The 22,237-nt window shown below is 41.9% G+C and overlaps 1 protein-coding gene and 1 long non-coding RNA gene across 2 annotated transcripts; one reads left to right on the top strand and one right to left on the bottom strand.

Moving 5' to 3' along the window:
- Nucleotides 1-3,746: 3,746 nt before the first annotated feature.
- Nucleotides 3,747-7,173, bottom strand: ID4 (inhibitor of DNA binding 4, HLH protein). Its single transcript, XM_034985754.1, has 3 exons — nt 6,274-7,173; nt 5,832-5,890; nt 3,747-5,259 (listed from the first exon to the last, which is right to left on the bottom strand). The coding sequence occupies exons 1-2, from the start codon at nt 6,712-6,714 to the stop codon at nt 5,846-5,848; spliced, it is 486 nt and encodes a 161-aa protein (XP_034841645.1). The 5' UTR covers nt 6,715-7,173; the 3' UTR covers nt 3,747-5,259; nt 5,832-5,845.
- A 1,357-nt stretch (nt 7,174-8,530) lies between these two features.
- Nucleotides 8,531-15,758, top strand: LOC117997454. Its single transcript, XR_004675822.1, has 2 exons — nt 8,531-8,626; nt 14,476-15,758. It is a non-coding gene; the product is annotated as an uncharacterized LOC117997454 (long non-coding RNA).
- Nucleotides 15,759-22,237: the final 6,479 nt, after the last annotated feature.

Here is a 22,237-nt window from a genome sequence, read left to right as displayed (position 1 = left end):
GGTCTGAAGCTCAGCTGAGACTCGGTGTAGATAAAAGGTCAGGAAGGAATAACCGAGGGCACTCCCAAGAGACTCCCTTTGGGGGACATTCTTTATGCAAGTCCACAAATACTTTGCCAGGCCCCAGTTAGGCCCTGAAAGACAGGCAAATAAGAATCCCACAGAGCCTTCTACTTCAAGGAGTCTACCTAGTTTTAAGTACAGCCATGGACTCAGGTTCGGCATCTATGAAAAGTGTTTCTTAGAATTCTTGCTGAAATAAGGTGTCAAATTCATGTCTACAAGTTTAGGTCTGTTTCCTGGGCTTTCTGTGATTTGGACATAGAGGTACGTCCCTCTTTTTTTTTCTTTCTTTCTTTTTTTCTTCAGATTACTTATGAATTTCAACCCAATTCTAGGATATGATAAACATGACATTTGATTTACTTGTTATTTTCCGTCCTGCTTTAAGCTTAAACATAATAGGATTGACTTATAGCTGTCCAAAAAAATGAGGAGTGTATTTTTATGGAACTCTTCAATCTTAGGAATTAAAGTGGAGAGAAAATGGACGAAGGTTAACACGGTTTACTTATTTTTTTAAAGTGCAACTCCTTTTTGAAATACAGTTTTCTGTATGTTCATTAACTATTTTTAGGGAAACACACACACAGATATAAACACAACTAGAGTCTCTCAATTGACTGCCACAGTTTATGGAAGAAATAGTAAATGTTTAAGAAAATGCTTAAAATATTTAAGAAAACATTAAAAAAATTTAAGCAAATATTTAAATAAAATTTAAGAAACATTCTAAAATATGAATTTTCAGGAGAACTGTATGTGGACTCCAATATTTCCATTGGAAATTAAACTTCACAATAAGGGAAAATTTCACAGTGTGAACTGAATACACACACTTAAAGTGCTAATATACACTTTATATCATAAAAAATTGAGAAACCTTAATTTAAAGCATATAAAGATGTTTAGTTTCACCAGGAATTTACCTATTTTGCCAATCAATGCTTATGGAATTAATCCCTTAGAAAATTCCTTTCTAAAGTATGAGATTTCTTATTGGGAAAAAAATTCAGAATCAAGTGGATTGGCATAGAAAATTGGTCTTGCATCTCTTTATTTAAACATTTTAAGCTCAATTTTTCTTTAGTTACATTTTAGCTACTCGAATACAGGTAACACGTTTTGTTCTTTCCACAGAAACTGGTGTGTTTACTTTTATGGACTCAGAGGGGCTTTTCAAATTAACTTCAAATTTTTACAGCCCTTTTTTTCATATCCCATGTGTGAATTTACTGTGTAGGCTTATGAATGATGGAACTGCCTTCAGTAGCCTACTAGCGAATTGCTTTGCTTAGGTGAGTGTAGAAAACCTTTGGCAGTGTGGCTCAGGCCTGAGCTTTAGCACGTAGAGCAAGCCAGGATCCGAAGGCACTTAAACATGACACACACTTTTAAAAATCCACTGAAAATTTGAGAGCATTATCAATGAAGTAGATATGACTGCAGTTTGTCTCCCTTGAACAAATTAGTTCTCTTTTAAAGTATCGACTGGGTCAGTGCTCAAGGTAGAACTAGGTAACATTACAATCCTAACACCTTTTGGGCAATGGTTCTTCTAATTAATATAATTAATATTTTAGCAAAACATCATGGGTTGTAATTGAAAGAAATCATCTGGGTCTGAAGAATGCCTACTGAGGGCAGCCCTGTTAAGATGAACTCAGAGGTGTGTAGATTAATTTCCTGGACTTGCAAAGCAGGAAAGGGAAGGTTTTCCTTCCTTATAAGCCTGGAGGGTTTGGTGTTTGGCCCTGTTGAGACCCAAGGGCTATCTGGGCTGATTAACATATATGCAATTAAAGTGCACCAGCTAGAAAGGCAGAATCAGTTTTATTTGGCTCTGTACTACTATGAATAATTTCTTTCTCTCTACATTATTTACCTTCTGTGTACGCGTGCTTGTGGGAGGTGGTCTGGTTTCCCTGGACATCCTCCTCCTACCTTGTTTAGGATTATTGCTTCCTATCCTGGCAGACGGCAAAGAGTAGACAAGCTTTGCCTAGCATTCAAACTAGATTTTTCTTTCCGTTCATATCACCATTTTTAAGCCACATTTTTCATCACAGGGTAAGAAACACTGTAAATAATTGAGGTGATCCATCAAGAGACCCATTCTTGATAATGAAAAATTGCATAACTCAGTAGAAGTCAATTAAAACCCACAAACTTCAGACCTCTTTGCTCAGTGAAGATTTATTTTTAAAGGAGGCATTTAATACGATAGATTATGGGGGTCAAAAATTTTTAAAGTTCTAAAAATTCAGTTAGAACTTGACAATCAACATAAGATTTATACAGTATCATAGTATCATAGTTCTTTGAAACTAAAAGGTTTTTGTTTTTTATTCCTTTAACATAAAACGTCTGAGATGTACAGGATTTTATAACCAAAATTAGAAATGACATCCTACTGTGGGATACCTTTTTTTTTTCCTTTGAAGTTTTTAAATGCTTCATACTCTCTGCTTGTCCCTATACAATGAAAAGTAGGTAAACTAAGAGAGAAGACAGGACATCTCATCTGTTAAACCAAAGGTCTGAATAATCAGGACTAGATAAATGACTCGAAATGTTTTTGTTGTCTGGTTGCTTGGTTAGATCACAGCCAATATGATAGAATGTAGTATCTTATACAACTTTATATAATTAAAAAAAAAATAGTGGCAGTGTCTTTAAAGATACCCAAACTATGCAAGTGTCCAAGGGGAAAATGCCAAGTCTCTAAAAGGCAACATCCCTAACACTTTTCTTCCCTTTCGGTGGTTTTTCATGCCCCAAATCTAAAATTAACTAAGGAGCAACATCTATCTGCAGAAACAAAAATATTTAACCTTTTGTTTTAAGGTCCGTCACCTCCCACTCTATATTTAAACGGCACCTAACAGCTTAGGTAGGATTTGGCAGTCAGGCCTGGTGGATGCCTAAGTCCAACCAACAGTACACATGTGACTTGCTTCCTACTGAAATTAAACTGCCAAGGAAAAAGAAGGAATTGTCCCCTTTATTTAATAACAAAGAACACTATCGTTCGAATTCTTCAGATTTGGAATTCCGGCAGTGTTTTTCTGTTTTCCTCTTGATGTGTGATGAGAATGAATAATATCAAAAATAAAAATAAGCCTCATCTAAACAAGCAGTCCTTTGACTTTATAAGGCTCAACATCAAATATATCAAATTCTAAAAATACCAAAGACCAGTGAAATGTCAAAGCTGGGAGGATAACATGCTGGGGATAGGACAGATTCTTAAGCCTTTTGATTTATTGGAACCTACTAGTATTAACTTTGTTATGTTCATAGTTGCCACTTAAGTGGCCTATTAGGGACCACGAGATTTCATATTCATATAAATATTTGACTCTGACCTCATAAAAAGTCCCTTGGGTCTATAATACTTTTATTCTTGTATAATCGGAAACAAATCCTTTCCTTTTAAAAATCAAACAGACCACGTTACACACACAGTTGACTAACTATTTACAAAGCACCCAATTAAATCCTACTTAATTCTCTCTCACTCTAAAAATTCCATCTAACTTGGTGTGCAAAGTACTGATCACATTAAATGCATAATGTTCACAGGCCCTAATGGTCCTATCCAACCTAGAAAATATTGACTTCGTTAAAGAGAAAAGAAAATCTTAAAAAATAAGTAAAGGGTTTTGAAGAAACGAGACCAGAAATCACAGTACAAGACAGATAAATCTACTTTAATATTCACATGTAAAAGTTACACATCACAAGAGATTGGACAGTAGTTTAGCAGTAACTAACATAGCTATAGTGAAAATCATTTTTATAAAAAAATAATCTAGATGCGGTCATCAGAATTTTTGGTCTACTTAAGTTAATGTTTGAAGATCGACTTTTATCCCTGCTTGAAGGATTTGCCATTATGCCTTGTTTTTTTCTCCCACTGTTGCCTATTAATATTCTTTGGAGGAAGGAAAGCAGAAAGTGTTCATTTCCAAGAGTTTGTCCTTTGGTAGCAAGCAGAGAACATTTTTCATTTCTATGATTTAAATAATCTGTACAGACATGAAACGTAGCGACATTAAGCTTTAGTGTAAAATGAAGAATGATAAGCATTTTTTTCACTTTCATAAAACAGCAGATTTCATAAACTCCTTAAGGATCCAAGCATTTCCCCATCCCATATGCAAAACCATTCAGAATCCATTTTGACCTCAGTTAAAAAACAAAAAAGCAAACACTTACTCTTTATATATTACACTATCAAACCCTGTACTTAAAAACTGATAAAGTATATTTCTAACATGTATGTTTCAAATACAAAGATTTCAATCTAGGTTAAAGAAAACACATTTGAACGGACTCAGAACAAGTTTATTTTGTGATTAAACATCTCATGCAGTCATGCAGGACTACTAGCTATAACTATTACTTCCAAGTCTACACGACACTGCATAAAACAAAAACAAATTAAAAGCTAGGCCTAACAGAAAAGACATTCAGGATATCAAGAGCTCTGCAATGGAGCTGAAAAATAATTTTCCAAAAGAAATATTCCCATAGATTAAAAAAAAACACACACATAATATTTACAAAAAAATATTTAATTAAAAATATCTTATAATTACAGTAGTCTATTAAAGCATATACTTTCTCACACTTATAGAACATCTCTATATATACATGGTATGAAATGTCACTCAGTTATCTATACAATATGTAACATTCTTGCAGGGAAAAGAAAGTTCCCTGCCCCGTTATAATCATCTATTTTAAACAATAGATGTCAAAAAAAAAAAATATCTACAATGCTTTTATATTAGTAAAGCTTCAAAACAAAAATTGAGCTCCTTGGTCACGAAGTAGGCTTCTAAAGTTGATTTACTCTTGATCTTCTATTTATCAGTCCTGTCACACTTAAGCTTAAAAGTTTAACTGCACCTCCAAAAACACAGAAATGTACATTTCACAGCGGTTATAAATGAAGAGACAAAAGAGAATACATATGCAGAATGTTTATGAACGTGCAAAAAAAAAAAAAAAGGATGAAAGTTGTGTTTTTCTTTTCCCTCTCTCTCTCTCTCTTGGAATGACGAATGAATCGTTTCTAGGATTTGCTGATATTTTTTTTCCCCTCCTTTCCTCGGGTGGCTTTTTCTCTAACTTCTGCTCTTTCCCCCTCCCTTTCTAGTGCTCCTGGCTCGGGCTCAGGCGGCCGCACACCTGTGGAAGAGGAATGAATAGAGGGGGTGTGTGAACCTTCCCGCTGCAGACTAACTGGCGCCACCGACCAAACTCAAGACATGCTTGATCAACAACCCAAAACAAACCACCAGGTCAGACAACACCCGCAGCCCGCAGCCGGCCAGGAGGGCGGCAGGCAGCTGCTGGCCCCCGGGAAGCCCGGATTGGGGATCCACTCCCAGGCCCTGCCCGCATCCCACTTTGTGAGTGTCAGACAGCGTGGGGGGGAGGGTGGGGGGGGGGTGCGCATCGGGCAGTTTCCACGCCCGCCAGGGTGCCCCCCTCGGCGGGGAGGAAGGCAGTTAGAGCCCGCTGGTCGTGGGAGAGGCACGGGGGTGGCGTGGCGGGGACGACGGGGACAGGAGCTGCTGACCCGTCTCCATTTAGAGTGGACCCCCAATTACCGAAGCCAAGTACGGTGGCACGGACGGGGGTTGTCCCCTTCACTGGGATTCGCCCTCAGAAATGCTTAGGAGCACAGAACACTGCGGTGCCTGGCACCGGAAGCCCCTGGGGACGGGCGTCACCGGAGCGGGGAAACGCGCGCTCACCTGGACAGCGCGGCTCAGCGGCACAGAATGCTGTCGCCCTGCTTGTTCACCGCGCCGGCCTGGAACAGCAACGGAACACCAAGGCGAAGGTTAGCAGGCACAAACGTCGCACTCGGCACGGCCCTGGATTCGTTCTCGGAAACCAGGCAGGCACGCCGGCACCCCCGCCCCCGCCTGCAGCCCTGGGGGACTCCCCCAGCCCCACCCCAGGCGCAGGCTGGACTTGACAGCCCAGGATGCGCAGAGCCCCAGCCCCCCCGGCGCGTTCACCCGGACCTGCGCTCGCCGCGCGGAGCCCGCCGCTGGTGGCCCCGGGCGCCCGGAGGAGGGAGGGGGGTGCTGTCATTTCCCCGCCGCCCCTGCCCGTTGGAAGGGGAGCGCCCGCGTCCGGCCCCCCCGCCCCCGCCGCGTCCGCTCCGGGCCGGCGTCTGGCCCCTCTCACCGGGTCGGTGTTGAGCGCCGTGAGCGGGGTCCGCGGCGGCGCTGCCGGGCAGGTCCCGGCCGGGTGGTGCGGTGGCGCCGGCGGTGGCGGCTGCCTCAGCAGAGCCGGGTGCGTCTCCAGCGCCAGCTGCAGGTCCAGGATGTAGTCGATAACGTGCTGCAGGATCTCCACTTTGCTGACTTTCTTGTTGGGCGGGATGGTGGGCACCAGCCTCCGCAGGCGGCTGTAGCAGTCGTTCATATCGCACTGCAGGCACAGCGCCGGCTCGTCGGCCGCCGCCTCCGCCGCCTTGCAGCGCGCTGCCGCCGCCGCGGCCGCCGCGGCCGCCGAGCCACCCAGGCTGTGGCCGTGCTCGGCCAGGCAGCGCAGAGCCAGCTCCCCACCGCCGCAGCCCGACGGCGCCTTGCGGCCCGAGGGGCGCACCGGGCTCACCGCCTTCATCGCGCGCGCCCTGCGCCCTGCGCCCTGCGCCCTGCGCGAGCGGACCCGCTGGGGCGAGCGAGGGAGGCAGGCAGGCAAGCTCCGGGCCCCCGCCCGCGGCCGGCTCCGCTCCCCTTGCCTTCGCGCCCGGCGCGCTCGGTCCGCGCTCGGGGCACCGCGAAGCTCCCGGCGATCCCGCGCCCAAGAATTGACGGCAGGGTCGCTCCGGGTTTTGCGAGGGGATCTCTGCTCAGTGGGCGACACTCGGCCGGGACCAAAAGGCAAGAAAAATCAAGCGCAGCGGAAGGAGGGCAGCCCGCCGGGTTCCCTCGTCACTCCCTTCGGAGCTCCGACTACAGCCCGGCCGCCGCCGCCGCCGCCGCCGCCGCGCTCCCCTGCCCGGAGGCTTCCCCACCGCCAGACAGACTCTCAAGCGCGCCTCCTCTACGCTCTCGCCCCGCCAGCCGCGCAGCTGTATTTATAGAGCCGCGCGCCCCGGGGGCGGGGCCAGCACGCTGGCGGGGTCGCCGCGCGAGCCGAGCGGAGCCGGGCTGGGCGCGCGGGCGGGTGCGCGGAGGGAGGCGGCGAGGGCGGAGGCTCCGGGCGGCGCTGGGGGGCGGGGAGCCGGGCAACCCGAGCGGCCGGGTGGGCGGGGGGTCGGGAGTGGCCAGCCAATCGGGCGGACGGAGCCGCCTCAGGGAAGGACGCTCGGGCCAATGGGAAGGGCACTCCATTCCGTCAACGCCGTGGGTCGGGGTTCTGAGAAGGGAGAGCCGAGGGGGAGTCGGGCCAGGCTGGTGCGTGCCCTAGGGAGGGGGAAAGAGAGGGAGAAGTTCCTGCGAAGCACTGCGGGAATGTGCGGCTGGAATTCACTGTCCCCCGGCTTAGGCTGCTGAGGGGGCGCTGGGCCCTGCTCGAGGATCCTCGCGCGGCGACCGGGGACCCTCCGCCACCCATCACTCCAGCCCTGGGATTCCAGTGCCTTAAGAAGGACGCTGTTCAAGAAGGCACGTTCGTTCTCTTCTGTATTTTCCCTCTCCGTTTCATTACTCGCCTTTTCACAATCCCCGAAACCATAATGATGGAACGGAATGGAATGTGCAGCCGTTCCGTTTTCTTTTTTTTAAAAAAGGTTAAAGCTTAGCAAAAAAAAAAAAAAAAAAAAAAAAGGAAAAGAGTGCCGAACGCAGATATTTGGTGAAGGGACATACAAATCAAAACGTTGTAGGATTTTTCTTTCACCCATCTAGATGCACAAGTGGGCTCAAGAAATGCAATTTCCTCAAAGCATTAAATGAGGGCACGTAAATATTAAAAATGCATGGGCACGGAGTATTTAAAATTCCACCATGACATATAATATTAATCCGTTTTATGTAAAATTCATACCTGTGACTTGATGTAGGCCCTTAACGCACCGCCTCACGTGTTAAGCGTACCCCGCTTTAAATAAGATGCTAAGAATGGCCAGTCTCCTTTTGCAGCAAAGCATTAAAATTCACACTTCCAGTTCCTGGAGTCCTGCTTGGGCCACACCCTGCAGAAAAGTCTGTTCATTAAGGACGTTTCTGAGGTTACTAATAGGAAAGCTGTCCTGGAAGGGTTCAAACAACATTGCACAATGAACTTTGATAGGACCCTGTGTGTACTCTTCAAGGAAAAATTGAGCCCTTTGGTTGAGAAATGAGCATTAAGACTCTCTGGTCATTGAGGATATAAATTTTGAGTGCCTTCGCCCTGCAAACCTCCCACCTTTAGACAAGCTAAGAGAGGAGTTAACTCAGGAATTTTCTTTTGTGTACCTGATATAGATTGGTGCCTTCATTTTTATAGATCATTAAGAGAAAGAGATGTGGACCTCACCTCTTCCTGTTTACCCTCTTCAAGGAAGCTCTCCCTCCCTGCCCAGAACTGAAATACCTGCATCAGGCAGGTAGGTACTTTGTTTAGCCACGTGGGTATTTTATAACTATTAAACTACTAGCTCCCCAGAGCACATTCCTTTTTCCTGATGAAATGAGGAGTAACGATGTAATGCTGGTTTCACAGGAAGATGCAACATCCCTCCTCTCCCCTAATACTTACACATTACTATCTCTACTAATTGTTTGGGAACGAGGGACATTCTCACTTACTTACATGCATACTTAGGTGGTCTACATACACACTTATCAAGAAAAGGAGAATTGTAGGGCGCCTGGGTGGCTCAGTTGGTTAAGCGACTGCCTTCGGCTCAGGTCATGATCCTGGAGTCCCGGGATCGAGTCCCGCATCGGGCTCCCTGCTCGGCAGGGAGCCTGCTTCTGCCTCTGACCCTCCCCCCTCTCATGTGCTCTCTCTCTCTCATTCTCTCTCTCAAATAAATAAATAAAATCTTAAAAAAAAAAAAAAGAAAAAGAAAAAAAAGAAAAGGAGAATTGTAAAACCTCCAAGGAGACTTTCTTCTAACTACAGGCGTAGTTTTATATATTCTGTATATATTCTTAAATTAGAATGAATAAACACAGAGAATATTTTCGTTTTAGAGACAAAGGTGGGCCAAGGGGCACTCGAGGGCATTAAGCTACTACCGTGGAGCTTGTCATATCATCACAGATGGTAATAATAAGTGGAGATATGTACAGATGTTTCTGTTCCATTGATTTTTTTTCTTTGTTAGAGTTTAAAAGCTGCTTCAACATTTAAAACCTAAGATTATTCTCTGGCAAAATTGAACAATGCTACTATACCTGGGGCACACTCATTTCAAAACTTTACAGGTCCTGAGTTGATTCGATTTGAAATGTAAGTTTTAAATACGTGACACAAAGGAACAAACCTATCCATCTTGTTGGACTTTGCTAAATCTCAGAGAGCCGTACCCTGGGTGTGACAAGTGCCAAATGCCAGAGTTTCAGGTTTTGTTGGAGTTGCTCTGTGTGACTGGCTCAAAGTCAGAATAGCTGGGTTACTGTGGAGCCTAAGTTCAAAGGAATGTACCCTGGCCACATGATCAAGAACACCCAGGAAAAATGTGATCCCCCAAATCCTGCCAGGTTGGAAGACATTAATCAGTTAAAAGCTAGGAAAACATTATAGGATGGAAATAAAGTATCAAATCCTGTGCTTTTCGGCCTCCGAAACCTGAGAGCACCAGGGGCTAACCAATGTGTATGTTTTTGATTCTTAGACACAGTCACTTGCATGACGTCAAAGCTGAAGTCATAAAAGACTCCCAGCACTGATCGTTCAAACCGGAGTTTACTCAGCAATGACTAGATTTTGGGAAAACCTTGCAAGCTACATGATCTGTAATGCAAAGGAGAGGGAAACTCAGTTTCCCACGACTCTTCCTTTTACATCAAAATGCTTCGCTGGCACTTGTAAAAGTAAGATGGGCTAGCTAGCCAAAAGCCCTTTGCCATGAAAGTGCTAGAGGCTCCCAAAATGTTCCTTAGAGGGACCCTGGGATGAAATAGTCTTGGGAAAATTGCCAGGGAGCCCTGGTGCCCAGAGTCATGTGTACACCCTCCCTCCAGACAAAGAGTTCTGCAGCCCTTTCTTGGGATGCTTTCTAGATGCTAATCAGAGCCTTGCTGAACTGCAACACCCAGGCTCTTAGAATTCACAAGCACCCTGTGTTTACATGAAGCAAGGGTATCCAAGCATATTGTGCTATTCAGTCCAAATGCCTTTTTAGGACTTGATACTTCTTTCCCCATGGCTTGCAGGGAAGCAGTGGGTGGGCTCAGACAGATAAACAGGAGCATTCCCATGCCTTGGTGCCTCTCTAGATGTAAATGGTCACTGGAAGGAGGCACATGCATTCTTTCCAGGCACAAGGAACCAGTATGCACTCTGTTGCAGGAGCGTCCCTTGCTCCAAAAGAGTACATTGGGCAATGTGGCAGTTCATGCTCAAGGCTGCTTTATCTGGCACTGAGTGTTACAGACTTACTTGTGCTACCCATGGATTGCTGATACCAGTCCCGGAAGCACTGATAACCTTTTTGATTTGCCCAGTCTTGGGAAAGCCTTATAAGAAGGAGACGTTATATATTGAACATAGCCAAGCAGACGTGGCCAGCAAAAATGCCTACTTCAGGAATTTTGAAAGGTAAATCTGTTGAAATAAGAAGGAGCTGATGTGAAGAAGGAAGAGGTGTCCTTTGTTTTTACCTTAGGAGAGTAAGAGTGTAAGGCTTTTTTTTTTTTTTTAATGATTCTATTTGTTTATTAGAGAGAGAGAGAGCACACGAGCGGGGTGAGGGGCAGTGGTAGAAGGAGAAGCAGCCTCCCTGCTGAGAAGCACCCCCCCCCCCCCGCGCCAACATGGGACTTGACCGCAGGACCCTGGGATCATGACCCAGCCAAAGGCAGATGCTTAACCGACTGAGCCACCCAGGCACCCCAAGAATGTGGGCTTAAAAGTCAGAACGCCTCTGGGTGGCTCAGTCGGTTAGGCGTCTGCCTTTGGCTCAGGTCATGAACCCAGGGTCCTGGGATTGAGCCCCACGTTGGGCTCCCTGCTCAGTGGGGAGTCTGCTTCTCCTTCTCCCGCTGCCCCTCCCCCTGCTCATGCTCTCTCTCTCTCTCTCTCTCCCTCACTCTAATAAATAAATAAAATCTTTTTTTTTTTTTTTTAAGTCAGAATGCCTGGGCTCCAATTTTGGCTCCTTGGTTTAGTAATTTTATATCATTAAGCTGGATTTTTAAATTCCTCTGCCTTTCTTACATGAAATGAGGATAGAAATTATATCTGCTTTATAATGTGTTCATATATATATTTAAACTTATATAAAATTCTTAGAACAGTATCTGGCACTTAATGAGTGTTAAACTTTATTATTATTTTTGGCACATATTATTTCTCAGTCTGTGGCTTGTCTTCTCATTCACTTAACAATCTAGGAGAGCACAAGTTTTTAATTTTGATGATGTTCATTTTATCAATTTGTTCTTTAATGGAGCATGCTTTTGGTATATCTAAGAAATCTTTGCATAACCCAAGGTAATGAAAGTTTTCTCCTGTGTTTTCTTCTAGACATTTTATAATTTTTAGGCTGGGTTGGTTTTATGGGCACACAACGTATGCAAGCCAAACAGGGTCCCAAGCTTAGAAGGGTCTCGTTGGTTTAATGCTCTGATGTTACTATCTTGAAATTCTCAGTAATTTTTGACAAGAGGGCCCATGTTTTCATTTTGCACTGGGCCCACAAATTATGTAGCCAGTTCTGGCTTTAGGTTTTAGGTTTAGGTCTGTGATCCGTTTTGTGGTTATTTTGTATGTGGGTCAAGATATGAATTGAAGTTTCTATTTTTTGCATACGCATGTCTGATAGTTCCATCACCCTCTGTTGAAAAGACTCCTTTTTCCATTGGACTGGCTTTGCACCTTTGTCAAAAATTGGTTGTGTATATATGTATGGTTCTATTTCTGGCCTCTGAATTTTGTTTCATGGGTCTATTTGTCTGTTTTTACACCATACTGTCTTGATTACTATAGCTTTAGAGTAAGTCTTGAAATCAGGTAGTATTGATTGACTGATCCTCCAGCTTTGTTGTTCTTCATTACAAAGTTGCTTGGCTATTCTGGATATATGTTGCATTTCCATATGGATGTTAAAAGCAGTTTGTGAATGTCTTCAAAAAAGGGCCTGTATCCAAAATATATCAAGAGCATCTACCAAGAACATAAAAGATCTCTCAAACTCAATAAGAAAAGAACAAACAACCCAATTAAAATGTGGACAAAAGATCTGACCAGACAGTCCACTAAATAAAATATACAAGTGACAAATAAGCACAGGAAAGATGCTCAATATCACTCGTCATTTGGGGTATAAGTACACTTCAAAGCTACTATGAGATATCACTACACACCTGTCAGAACAGCTAAAATTAAAAAGACTAACCACACTAAATATTGGTGAGGATGCACAATACCTGGAGCTCTCCACACTGCTGGTGGGAATGTAAATTGAGAAAAACCGCTTTGGAAAACAGTTTGGCAGTTTCTTAAAACGTTAAACATACGCACGCCACATAGCATACCATAATTCTACTGCTAGGCATCTATCCAAGAGGAGTAAAATAATATATCCAAGGGCCATGAGGGGACACAAGAATGACAGGTACATTTACTATCAGTATTATGGTAATGGTAATGTCAAAATGTATCAAGTTGTGCAATATATATATCTATATATAGGTATATATATATAGTATATCACTTTATATGGTATGACAATTATATCTCCATAAAGATTTTAAAAAGTATTAATTTTTAGAATTAATATTTCGATCTCAGAAGAGCTTCTTCCATGAATCCACCAGTTTGTTCTTTAACTTCTGTAGATGGGTATTTTATCATCTCTCTCTCTCTCTCTCTCTCTTAAACTCTGTATCATAGTGCTATCCGTCAGGGATTATAGCATTAGCTGAATGCTGGTGAGATGCCCTCCAAAGAAGACATGAGACATGTATGCTTGAATATGTCAGCTGTCATGGGGATCCATTAACATAGTCAATCACCTGCTAGAAATGGGCTTTGCTAAAACCACATCCACTCCTCCCTGTTTTGTGTTGTTCTAATGTGACATGGATTTGAGGCTCTGAGGAGGACTCAACCTGATTATTGGAAATACTCTTCCCTTGTGCAGAATGAAAGCTATGCTCTGGACTCTCATCTCAGTGCTTCACCCCAGCTGCAGCATCTGCTGCCTCAGGTACCCCACATTAACAGCTGCCTGGGGGCACACACACACTGGATGGGGACGATAAGAAGCTCCATCATTCTATATTCAGGATGACTTGCCATTTCCCCTCTTTACCCTTTCTGTCTCAAGAAAATAAACAATCTAACAGGATTAAATGCATTCACTTCCAGAACAGGGAGTAAAAAATCCCAGCTGGTATCCTAGTTTTGCCTCTAAAATCCTATGGCTCAGTCTGTAGCCTCAGCTTCTTCATCTGGCAAGAGGAGGGATTTATGAGGATGGAGTGAGGAGTAGCTGCATTGAACACCCTAGGAGAAGGGCAGTAAGTAAACAATAGGAGGCAGTAGACTTGCGTATAAAAGATACTCAATGTCCCCTGAAGTCTGCACCATTATTGAAAGGGGCTTGTAATAGGTCAATGGTTATAAAGATGCCAAAGAAAACAAGTTATTGTGTTAGCTCATCATTATCCATTAGAGGAGAAATTCAAGACAAGAATATATGCATGTATGTGTGTACTATTTAAAATTCATCCTAATAGGGGCGCCTGGGTGGCTCAGTCAGTTAAGCATCCGACTCTTGATTTCGGCTCAGGTCATGACCTCCAGGATCAGGAGATCTAGCCCTGCCTTTGACTCCATGCTCAGCGGGGAGTCTACTTGAGATTCTCCCTCTCCCTCTTCCTTTGCCCCTTTCCCTGCTCTGCTCTCTCTCTCTCTCTCAAATAGATAAAATCTACAAAAACTTTCGTCCTAATAATTACTGATTTGTATCTGCTGCATCCTTTCTTTGAGCAGGCAATACCACAAGTAAAGTCACTGCTAAGATCTCTTCTAGTCACAGCACAAACTGGTGCTAACCTTCCACTGATGAAAGATTTCAGCTACATTTCCCTTTCTTGTACGGTGAATGCAAAATAATCCCCCAGTCTAGAAAAAGCACAATGAGATGTGTTTTAACTACTTAAACTAAAGAGCTAACTAAACAGTAATTTGTTTCATATCTTGGATCTGAATGCTGGACGTGAGCTGGTCACACAGTAAATCTGCCTTTGCTGAGAACTTTCCCCTTTTGTTGGTATCTAGGTCATGGTTCCTAAGAATGGATACAATGTTCAAGAAATGGTTGCAATTTTTTCCCTGAAGAGGAATTTTTGAGACCTTTTTTGCAGATCTCACACAGTTGTCATTGTCGTTGGATGGCTCATGATGTCCGTGAACTGTGTACCTGCAGTGCAAGATGGCCCTGGAAAGTAGATGAACAGCATGAAAACCCACTTGTATGAGAAATAATTAAACTCCTACATTTTTCTACTAGCAAAACACATGCAACAAAACACTAAAGGAATTCAAGATGCAGGATTAAAGGAAAAAGGGACTGAGTTAACTCTGAGCTTTATCAACATTGGTGATTGTATGTGAAAATTGTCCAGTTTAAATAAAACCATCCCTTTGGGAGGGATTATAGTTACTACTTTTCCTTGAATAGAATTAAATGATATTTCTAATCTTTAAAGACTAAAATCTTGGATGGAATATATTTTCTTAAAAGTCTATTTGACAGAATAATCTAAAACTTTGATAAAACATTAGATAATACTACTTGGTCTAAGGGAACCCTATTTACCATGTTCAAAACAACTTGTTCATTAGGTCAACATCAATGTATGATTCTCTTTGTTTGCATTATGTTCTAAAAATGGCCAAGACACATTATAAGGGAAAATAAGACAATTCCTGTGACATTGTAAACATGCTACATATATTGTCTTTGAGGCTTTGGGGAATAATTAGGTTGGAATTTTAGGATATCCAAGTAACTTGTTAAAAATGCTTTAACATTGGTCATCAACCTATTGTGCTGTCTTTATCAGGAATCTACAACTTGTACTACATAAAATGAGTTTGCCCTTTAGCAGATTATTAAGTGGGCAAGTCTGGCACCTTCCCACATTGTCCATCAACAGTCTTCCCAGAGCCGCCGACTCTTGATCTCTGGTGAACACAGTTGGAAGACTCATAAAGCTTTCTTTTTATCCAACTTCTAGGAAAAGCATCCTAATATTCCAAAGAGATATATGCTTAAAATTTCTACATTATGAATTATATAAAACCGATCTTTTCAGCCTTACTTTTAAGGCTCTCTGTCAACTGATCCTTCTCCAAAACGGTTTCGATTCAAGTCAACTCGAGTCAAGCCTACAACATATGTATTGTACATTTGTTATATGACAAGACTGCATTCAAGAAAAGTTAAATCTCTTGCCCCCATGGAACTTACTGTTGAGATGATGGCTTACACAAATTAAAAATTCATTAATGAAATACAATGCATTCTGTGCCATAATACAGGCATGTATGGGCTACTGTGGAGGCAAAAACCAAAGCCTGGGTCAAAGGAAGCTTGAAAGAGGAAGAGTGACTTGAGCTCGATCCTGAAAGATGACTTTTTCAGTGGTGAAGGCTTTCCAGGTAGTGGCAATGGCAGGAGCAGAAGCTCGGAGGAGTGAAAAGCAAGGGTCTCCCTTGTCATTCTTCCTGCCTCAGTCCAAACACTCAACATCCATTGCTTTACATTTGACTAGTACTTTTATTCCTCATCTCATCATACTCTTCCCTTCAAAACCATTTTTCACTTTCTTTTCTCCCAATCTGCAACCACCAGTTCCTTCAAAAACCATGGCTTCTGCATCCACGAAGCTATTGATCATGAATTCCCTTGCTATCATTATTTACAAGTCACTTTATTGACTTTCCATTTTATAATGAAGGATATAAAAATTGCAAGGTAATTGAGAAACTACAGAAAAACATAAAGATGAAAATAACCCACACCTAGAAATAACCACACCGTGAATATAGATATTATTTCTCGAGCAAAGATTTTTGACATGCAATGCATACTTCTTGGAAACCTAATTTTCACTTTATATGGCATGGATACATTTTCCTATCAATAGTTACTTGTCTTTGTCATCATTTTTATGGTTGCATGGTAGTCTATTATGTGGACATGCCATAACTCATTTAACAAACTATTATAAATATTTGTATTGTTTCCAACTTTTGGCTGTGTAGTCTCATCACATCTGATGCACTTCTTTTAACTCAGTATTACACAGTGGTTTGCATTTGTTGGCATGCTACTGCGCAGTTCTCTTCAAGCTGTGTCGGGATGGATCTTCAACTACCAAAACATCTTAAGGCAAGGCCAGTTCTTTTTGTTACTTTTTATGGCTTAATAAGGAGATTTATTGGGAAGTGCTCAAGTGGCTACTCAGGTGGCTCGGCACCATCTCTCAGGATGACATCCTAATGAAGAGCTGTTCAGAGGTGACCTGCAGATTTCCCACATATTCAGAGAGTGGTTGGCTTGTTGAAATGAGAAGAGGAAGTGTTGGAGCCAAGTAATGGTGGATCCACTGGAGCAGCTGACATCCCAGGAAGGTTCTGGTCTACTTAACAAAAAAAGCTCTAGAAAAGTTGCTAAGACTTTAAATTATGAATTTGCTGGAGATTTCTCAAGGGAGGGAAATGGTGGAAAGGAGATATCATGGGATAGAAAGCAGAGCATGTGGGTTGCATGAGTGAGCCCCGGAACTGTTATGGGTACCATGAGTAGGATCATGTCAGTACTTCTGCTACTGTTGGTTCTCTCTCTACTAAGGGTTCATTTCTAGGCTGAGCCTCTCAGTCCTTTCTTTCAATTCATTATTTTCTTGCTCAATCATCTCCTACAACCTGAATTTAAATGCAGTTGCAAACAATTTTGACAATGAAGTTTATGTCCTCTCTGCACACCAACTAATCATTATATTCACCCACATTGGCCCAAACCCTTTTATTCCTGGAGGCCAAACCAGTTTTCTTTTGAATTCCGTAGTCACCACCCTACTGTAATCCAATAGCAAATGATAAACTGCCTGTCCTATTGGTTAAAATGTAAACGAGGAATAAGTAAGTAGAGAAGACAATTTTTATCAAGTTTCTTTTTGGAAATTCAGGTATTCATTCATTTTATTGAACAACCAAGCACAGAACTATGTAAGTCAAGTAGGTATAAAGGTCCCCTTCAACGATATGAGTTTAGAAATGCCTATTATAACAATGTCACTAATATAATCATTTATTTGGGCAAAATTGTCTTGGGATAGAAATGTCTTTAGTATAAGGATGATTCTTTATTGTCTCAATTGTAATATGATTAATGTTTAACATGTTGATGAGACAGCAGTTTTATAATCTGGGTGGTCAGAAATCCATTATTTAATTTCTGAAAGGACATGAAATCACAAAAGCAAAGCACTCTTTTTCATCCTGTCATAGTATATTTGCTGAGCCACCAGGTTCCCGATGCATCTTTATATCTGTCCTGCTGAACTGAGGAAGTGTGGTTATCATTTCACTAAAATGGTGGTGCTAAGGTCTTTACTGCAGGCGTAACAAGAGATCTCTTCCTTCCTTCTGCCTTGGGTAACCTAAAAAAATAGAGTGTTATCTGTTCTAGGTCTTGATCAAACTTAGACTTGTTTCAAAAAATGTGAAGAAGTGTTGGCCACAGCTCTATCTCCAGATTTTAGAGGTGAGTAGGCAAGTGGAGCAGGTATGAGAGCCAGCTCCAAAGACCATTCCTAAATAGACCATCAACTTGCTTATGGGATCGTATATGGCAGAGGAGGGAAACTGGCTGAAGGTCTCCCTGTTAGTTCTCATTCCCTTGTTATGAATAAAAATCACACATCTAAATCAATATGGCTTTTCCTCTTGGATATGTAATTTTTATATTTCTACCAATGATTGTAACATGCTAACTAAGGGCTACTTATAATCAGCAGAAGAATTTGGATTAGTGATTGGGAAGTATCTGGACACTAATAGAGCAAATAATACCTCAGATCAAACTTTTCAGAGATCACATAGAAAAGAAAATGTGAGGGGTGGGGCAAGAATCCAGGTCTGACATTTAGGAAAGTAAATACAAAAAGGCAAAAAACATTAGAGATGGTATTTTGAATGAATGAGCTATTTTAATGAGAGTTGCTAGAATGTGATACAAATATTTACTAGGTAAACCCGTAGAATTTTCCCTGTATTCACATATTTAAAGCAGAATAAAATGATTTGGGTGGAAGGTTGGAGTGGAAATTATCTAGGTCCCTTCCAAATGTAAATTTCTGTGATTTCATGACATTCTTCTGTCACTGTGCATGCTATTCCTTCTTAATTTGCAATCTCCAATTAGCTTTGCAATTATAGTTTTAGTAAAATGCTTCACTGGTCTTCACTTTCTAATGCCTAACACCGCTTTAGTACAGACAGCAAAGAGCTAAACAGGTACCTTGGTGATGAAGGTACTTGACCTATGTCAATAATAGAAATATTTCATCTTGCAAGAGATTCAGCACTTATTTGAAAGCATCCTGTTTGCTTTGTGCAAGCCTTGTACATTACCATGTAGCACAAGAGTCTCATCTGTAATGTGGAAGACATTTATATTCATGTAGTGGCTGCATTTTTGAAATACAAAGTATGAATCTTTATTATCAGTTCTGATTTCCATAAGTCATCCAAGAAAACTAGTCTCATTACTCCATAGTCCAATTGCACAGATAAATCCTGGTTATCTTCCACATTTTTATTGACTTTTTTTTCAGGAAGTAGAGTGTCTATATAGTTGGAAAGGATTTGCAACAACTCACCTCATATACAACAACACATCGTTGGACTCATCTTCTAATTAAAGCAGGGAAATCATAGCCAGTTTCCCTATAAATGATGTCACCTGGAGTTCACAATTTAGGGCACTGCATGCATTCACTCTTTCATCTCTTCAAATACCAAAGGCACTTAAACCTGGGGAGGCTTGAATCCATTGTATTATCATTCATTCAATATCTACCAATTTGTATTAGGTCCTTCTATTTCTTCTGGAGATTTAAATCTTTTTAATCATAATATGTATTTTATTCTGATCAGTAAGTTCTAGAGAATTATACTCTACAAATATGGGTTACTTTAAGGATGTGGTAAGATCAATCTCTTTTTCACTATCTTAAAAATCACTGGCAAAAGTGATGGCATCGATGAAACAGTAGGGTTGAAAGATTAATGCTGGTTCCCAAATGGTGCGCATAATGATCTCCTGCATCCTTGTTTTATATCCAGATATCTGAGAACCACCCCTTACCTCATTCTGCTTCAGGTGGTTCAAATGTGGTGATTCAAGGACCACATTTCGAAAAATAACTGGTCTAGTCAACATGAGTAGAATAATAAATTAAAAAAAAACCAAACACTGTAGGGGCGCCTGGGTGGCTTAGTCGTTAAGCCTCTGCCTTCGGCTCAGGTCATGATCCCAGGGTCCTGGGATTGAGCCCCGCATCGGGCTCCCTGCTCAGCAGAAGCCTGCTTCTCCCTCTCCCACTCCCCCTGCTTGTGTTCCCTCTCTCGCTGTGTCTCTCTGTCAAATAAACAAATAAAATCTTTAAAAAAAACAAAAACAAAACAAACACTGTACATATGAGATATCCTCGAGCCTGTAGGGTAAAGGTAGGTAATTCAAGACAGAATTTTTCGAAAGTTAGATGTGCAGAAATGAATGGAAATGAATTGGGGAGGGAACAAAGTAGAGACAGAGGTCGATGATGTGACAGCACATGGTAGCTACCATCTATTGAACTGTGACTACACACTAGGCACTCTGAGATGCCTTCACATATAGATATATAATTCTCAGCATCCTCAGAGGTATCCCAAAATGAAGGACTGAGTGAAATTAGTTAGCAGTTGCAATCAACAGAGTAAATGTAGATTAACAACTTTAAAAGAGCAAAAGAAAAAAAGGTGAATCGGGCAAAAAGATTAATAATCTGTATCTATAACTATGTCAATATCCTATCTACTCATTTTCAGAGGTCTGAACACGAATCGTGTCAATATTAGTATTCCTGTGCATGCTGCATTTTCAAATTTAGAACTAAGCCAGGCATTAACCATGGGAGAGAAACTGTCAAAAAATAAATACAAAAAAACCAAGATGAGCAGGGTAAACTGGTTCTCCAAATATAGGCTCTTAGGAGTGAAAGGAGGAGTAGCATTTCCCCAGCCAAGTTTCACTTTGGAGGAGAACTCCCAGTCCAGAGTAACCACCATCGCAGCTTTGGTATTACTGTTGATTATAGCCAGCAAAAGGGAGGGTGGAGCCCTTTTCCTGACAATGAAAACGCTTCACAGAGTTTGGTGAGAAAAACATGAGCTCACTCCCTAAAGTATCTCAAAATTCAACAGAATTAGAAGTCATGAAAAACATATTACTAACTCTAGTATTTATCTTAAAACAGAAGTTACCTATAACAATATCCTTTTATAAAGCAGAACCATGTGACTTATATAATTAATAAGTTAACTGAAGATAGAATCAAAGGGCACAAAGTTTCAGTTATGCAAGATGAATAAATTCTAGAGATTTACAGATAGTAGTAAAGCATAGTGCCTATAGTTAACACTATACTGTATAATTAAAAATTTACTTAGTAAATGTTACATTAAGTATTCTTATCACACACACATAATAGTAATAAAAAAATAATCAAGAGGACAGGAGGAAACTTGGGGGTGATACATATATTTATGGGGTAGATAGTGATGATGGTTGCATGGATGTATAGTTATCACCAAACTCATCAAGTTGTTATACATTAAATATGTACAGCAAAAAAGAAAAACATCAGCTAATGGGGGGGATGTGTGATTTACAATCTGCAAGATATTCTGAAAAACCCATGCCTTTGCTTCCCAGCTCTGGAGACGTGGTAAGACCTCCACCCTAACCCGCAGTCCTGGCTATACCTGGCTTATACAATGGATAAGATAGGCTTATCTCATCCTAGTTTCCCCGTCTGTCAGTGCGATGAGAGGCTAGAACTGCTGGATCCGTAAGGTTCTGTGCAACTCCAGTACTCTATCCTTGTGATTAATTCATTAATCTGTTCGTTTGGGGTGTTGTTTTCAAAAAGAGTTAGGCTGTGAGCCATCGTGATTTACCTTCCTGAAGAATAATAGCAAGGCTGGTTTTTAAGCAATGGTCAGTGGAGAGCCCAAGGCAGCCGTGTTCACACCATTCTCTAGAACAAAAGGACAGAGGTAGGCAGGAGGCTACTTTAATAATCCAGGCTTTGACTCAGCTGATTCAGCAGAAGTGGTGAGAAGTAATTAGATATATTTTGAAACTATGGCCTATGGAATAAATGTGGATTGTCAGAAGAAAGAGAAGTGAAAAACTTCTGTAATTTTTTATCTCAACAAGTGGAAGGACAGAGTTGACATTTATTGGTGGAGAACTGCGTGTGGAGCTGGGTTGGGGCAAGAAGAGTTTAGTTCCACCCATATGAAATTGAAATGCCTGCTAAACATCCAAATTGCGATTCTGATTAGGTAACTGAATATCTAAATCTGGAGTTCAAGGGAGATGTTTGTGCTGGTGATACACATTTGGGAGTGATCATCTCCACAGGAAGGGTGTGTAAACCACGAGACTGGATACCATCATCTAGGGAGAGAGTGTCACTAGAGGGGAGGGTCCAGGGATCATGTTTTTGTATCACTTCAGTGCTCAAAGGTTGGGGAGATGAGGAAGAAGCAGAAAATAGTGCGAGGAGGATGACCAGTGAAAATATGGAAGCCAAGGGAAGAAATAGCTTCAAAGGGCAGGGAGCGCCTTAGGCAGGTTAATACGGTACAAGCTGGAAGAAACCTCACCAGGGAAAAAACCCACTAGGAATGGGAGCTGCTTTATCTACCTCATCTTCCAGTTTATCTTTTGTACCCTGGGACAGCAAGCACAGGAAAA

This window comes from Mirounga leonina, unplaced genomic scaffold, assembly GCF_011800145.1.
Source record: "Mirounga leonina isolate KUSES-001 unplaced genomic scaffold, KU_Mleo_1.0 Mir_366, whole genome shotgun sequence".
Taxonomy (NCBI): domain Eukaryota; kingdom Metazoa; phylum Chordata; class Mammalia; order Carnivora; family Phocidae; genus Mirounga; species Mirounga leonina.
This window is presented reverse-complemented; position numbering and strand designations above follow the sequence as displayed.

Coding starts and splice junctions, on each gene's coding strand:
- ID4 (XM_034985754.1), bottom strand. CDS start 6,714: ATGAAGGCGGTGAGCCCGGTGCGCCCCTCGGGCCGCAAGGCGCCGTCG. Junction 5,891..6,273: donor CGGCGCTCAACACCGACCCG/GTGAGAGGGGCC, acceptor TTGCTGTTCCAG/GCCGGCGCGGTGAACAAGCA.